At 44.2% G+C, this 2,184-nt stretch overlaps 1 protein-coding gene across 1 annotated transcript; it reads left to right on the forward strand.

Annotated features, from left to right (window-relative positions):
- The first annotated feature begins 272 nt into the window (after nt 1-272).
- LOC135078753 (uncharacterized) lies at nt 273-1,145 on the forward strand. The gene has a single exon (XM_063973312.1). It carries the CDS (start codon nt 273-275, stop codon nt 1,143-1,145), a length of 873 nt encoding a protein of 290 aa, XP_063829382.1.
- Nucleotides 1,146-2,184: the final 1,039 nt, after the last annotated feature.

Genomic DNA, 2,184 nt, shown 5'->3' on the forward strand with positions numbered 1-2,184 from the left:
TGCACTGCTCCTTGACATATCGTGTAATTATTGATTTAAAACAAAACTAATAACTTTTATGAAACTTACAATACAATTTTATTTATTTGCTATAGTTTATGAACATCTCTACTCACTGTACATTAACTGTAATCTGCTTGAGATACTTGCATCTTCCTTATAATTGTTAGTTATGTACCTCTAACCTGCGGAGAAGGATACTTTCACTAATTAATTTTAATTATTTTTAGATTCTCCTTTTCTGTTGCCGTGCATTTGTTAATACACCAACCATGGCTAATGCTGAGCTTCAAGCAGAGCTAGAAGAGCTAAGAGCTAAAAATGCAATTTTACAGTCGGATCTTCAAAAAGCACGGCTAGAACCTAAACAGGAAAGTTCAAATGACCAAGTCTGCAGAGTATCGGTTAAACTTCCGCCGTTTTGGACTGATAGACCAACTATATGGTTCGCGCAAGTCGAAGCTCAGTTCCATCTTGCCGGCATTACTACAGATATGACTAAATTTAGCCACGTTATTGGGGCTATCGATCAAAGAGTAATAGGTGAAATTGAAGATATTGTCATGAACCCTCCGGAAGAAAACAAATACCTGAAGCTTAAAGAAGAGCTAATACGGCGTCTTTCAACATCAGAGGAACAACGTGTGCGACGCCTTCTCAGTGACGAGGAACTGGGAGATAGGAAGCCCTCGACATTTTTACGACACTTAAAATCTCTTGCTGGATCAACCCTCAAAGACGAAGGGCTTTTACGACAATTATGGCTTCGTCGGCTGCCCAACCAGGTACAAGCAATTCTAGCAGCACAGGCCGATCTTAGCTTGGACAAATTGGCAGATCTGGCCGATAGAATTACAGAAGTCACTCCTGGACCTGCTAACGTCTTCGCAGTCAATAGTGCACCAACACTTTTAAGCTCACTCGTGGAATGCGTGGAAAACTTGACAAAACAAGTTGCAGCATTAACGGTGCAACAACGTGACACCTCACGATCCCGTTCCACTTCCAGAAACCGAAGACGAGAAGAGAATTCAAGAGCAAACACACCTAAATACTGTTGGTATCACAGGACTTTTAGACAGAAAGCTTCAAAATGCACCGCTCCGTGCAATTGGGCAGCGGAAAACGCAACCAGCAATCAGTAATGGCGGGTACTGATTGCTGCTCGATTGATCCTCATGGTCGCCGCCTTTTTGTCACGGACAAGACTACCAAACACCAATTTCTTGTTGACACGGGATCTGATTTATGCTGCTACCCTTACCATTGGCTACGCGACCAGAGAAGGCCATCCGACTGGGATCTCAGTGCTGCTAATGGTAGCTGCATAAAAACATATGGCACCATCAACTTAAAACTAGATTTCGGTTTGCGTCGGGACTTCCTGTGGCAATTCGTGGTTGCTGATGTGAGCAATCCCATCATTGGCTCCGACTTCTTAGCATACTACCACCTGCTTCCTGACTGTGCTAATCAAAGAATCGTGGATGGTAAAACTGGTCTATCCAACCCAGCTCACGTCGCACCCGCAGACCAACTTATCGGTGTCAAAGCAGTCCATTCCGACCACAGAAATTCACCATTCTACAAAGTTCTATGTAAATTTCCAAATATAACCAAACCTCCTGGGATTCCACGTGAAGTCAAACATGAAACGGTGCACTTCATAAATACAACTGATGGACCACCCGTTTCCAGCCGACCTCGTCGTTTGGCCCCTCAAAAGCTTAAAGCAGCCCAAGATGCTTTCACAAATATGGTCCAAGCAGGCACTGCTACACCATCTAGCAGCCCATGGTCATCACCTCTCCACCTGGCCCCAAAGAAAGATGACACCTATAGACCTTGTGGCGATTATCGGGCCCTTAACGCCCGCACCATACCGGACCGTTATCCAGTAAGACACATTGGTGATCTCGCCCACAACCTACGTGGTGCTACAATTTTCAGTACCATCGATCTTGTAAAGGCGTACCAGCAAATACCAGTCCATCCACCAGATATATGCAAAACAGCAATAATTACCACATTTGGACTGTTTGAGTTTCCATATATGAGCTTTGGACTCCGAAACGCCGGACAAACTTTCCAAAGATTCATCGATGAAGTCACAAGAGGACTAGACTTTGTTTTTCCGTACGTCGACGACATACTAGTATTCTCCAAGAACCGTGACCAGCATGA

The sequence above is a fragment of the Ostrinia nubilalis genome, chromosome 15 (genome assembly GCF_963855985.1).
Source record: "Ostrinia nubilalis chromosome 15, ilOstNubi1.1, whole genome shotgun sequence".
Classification (NCBI taxonomy): Eukaryota; Metazoa; Arthropoda; class Insecta; order Lepidoptera; family Crambidae; genus Ostrinia; species Ostrinia nubilalis.

Bases quoted from the DNA above. Each gene is read 5' to 3' on its own strand.
- LOC135078753 (XM_063973312.1), top strand. From the start codon at position 273: ATGGCTAATGCTGAGCTTCAAGCAGAGCTAGAAGAGCTAAGAGCTAAA.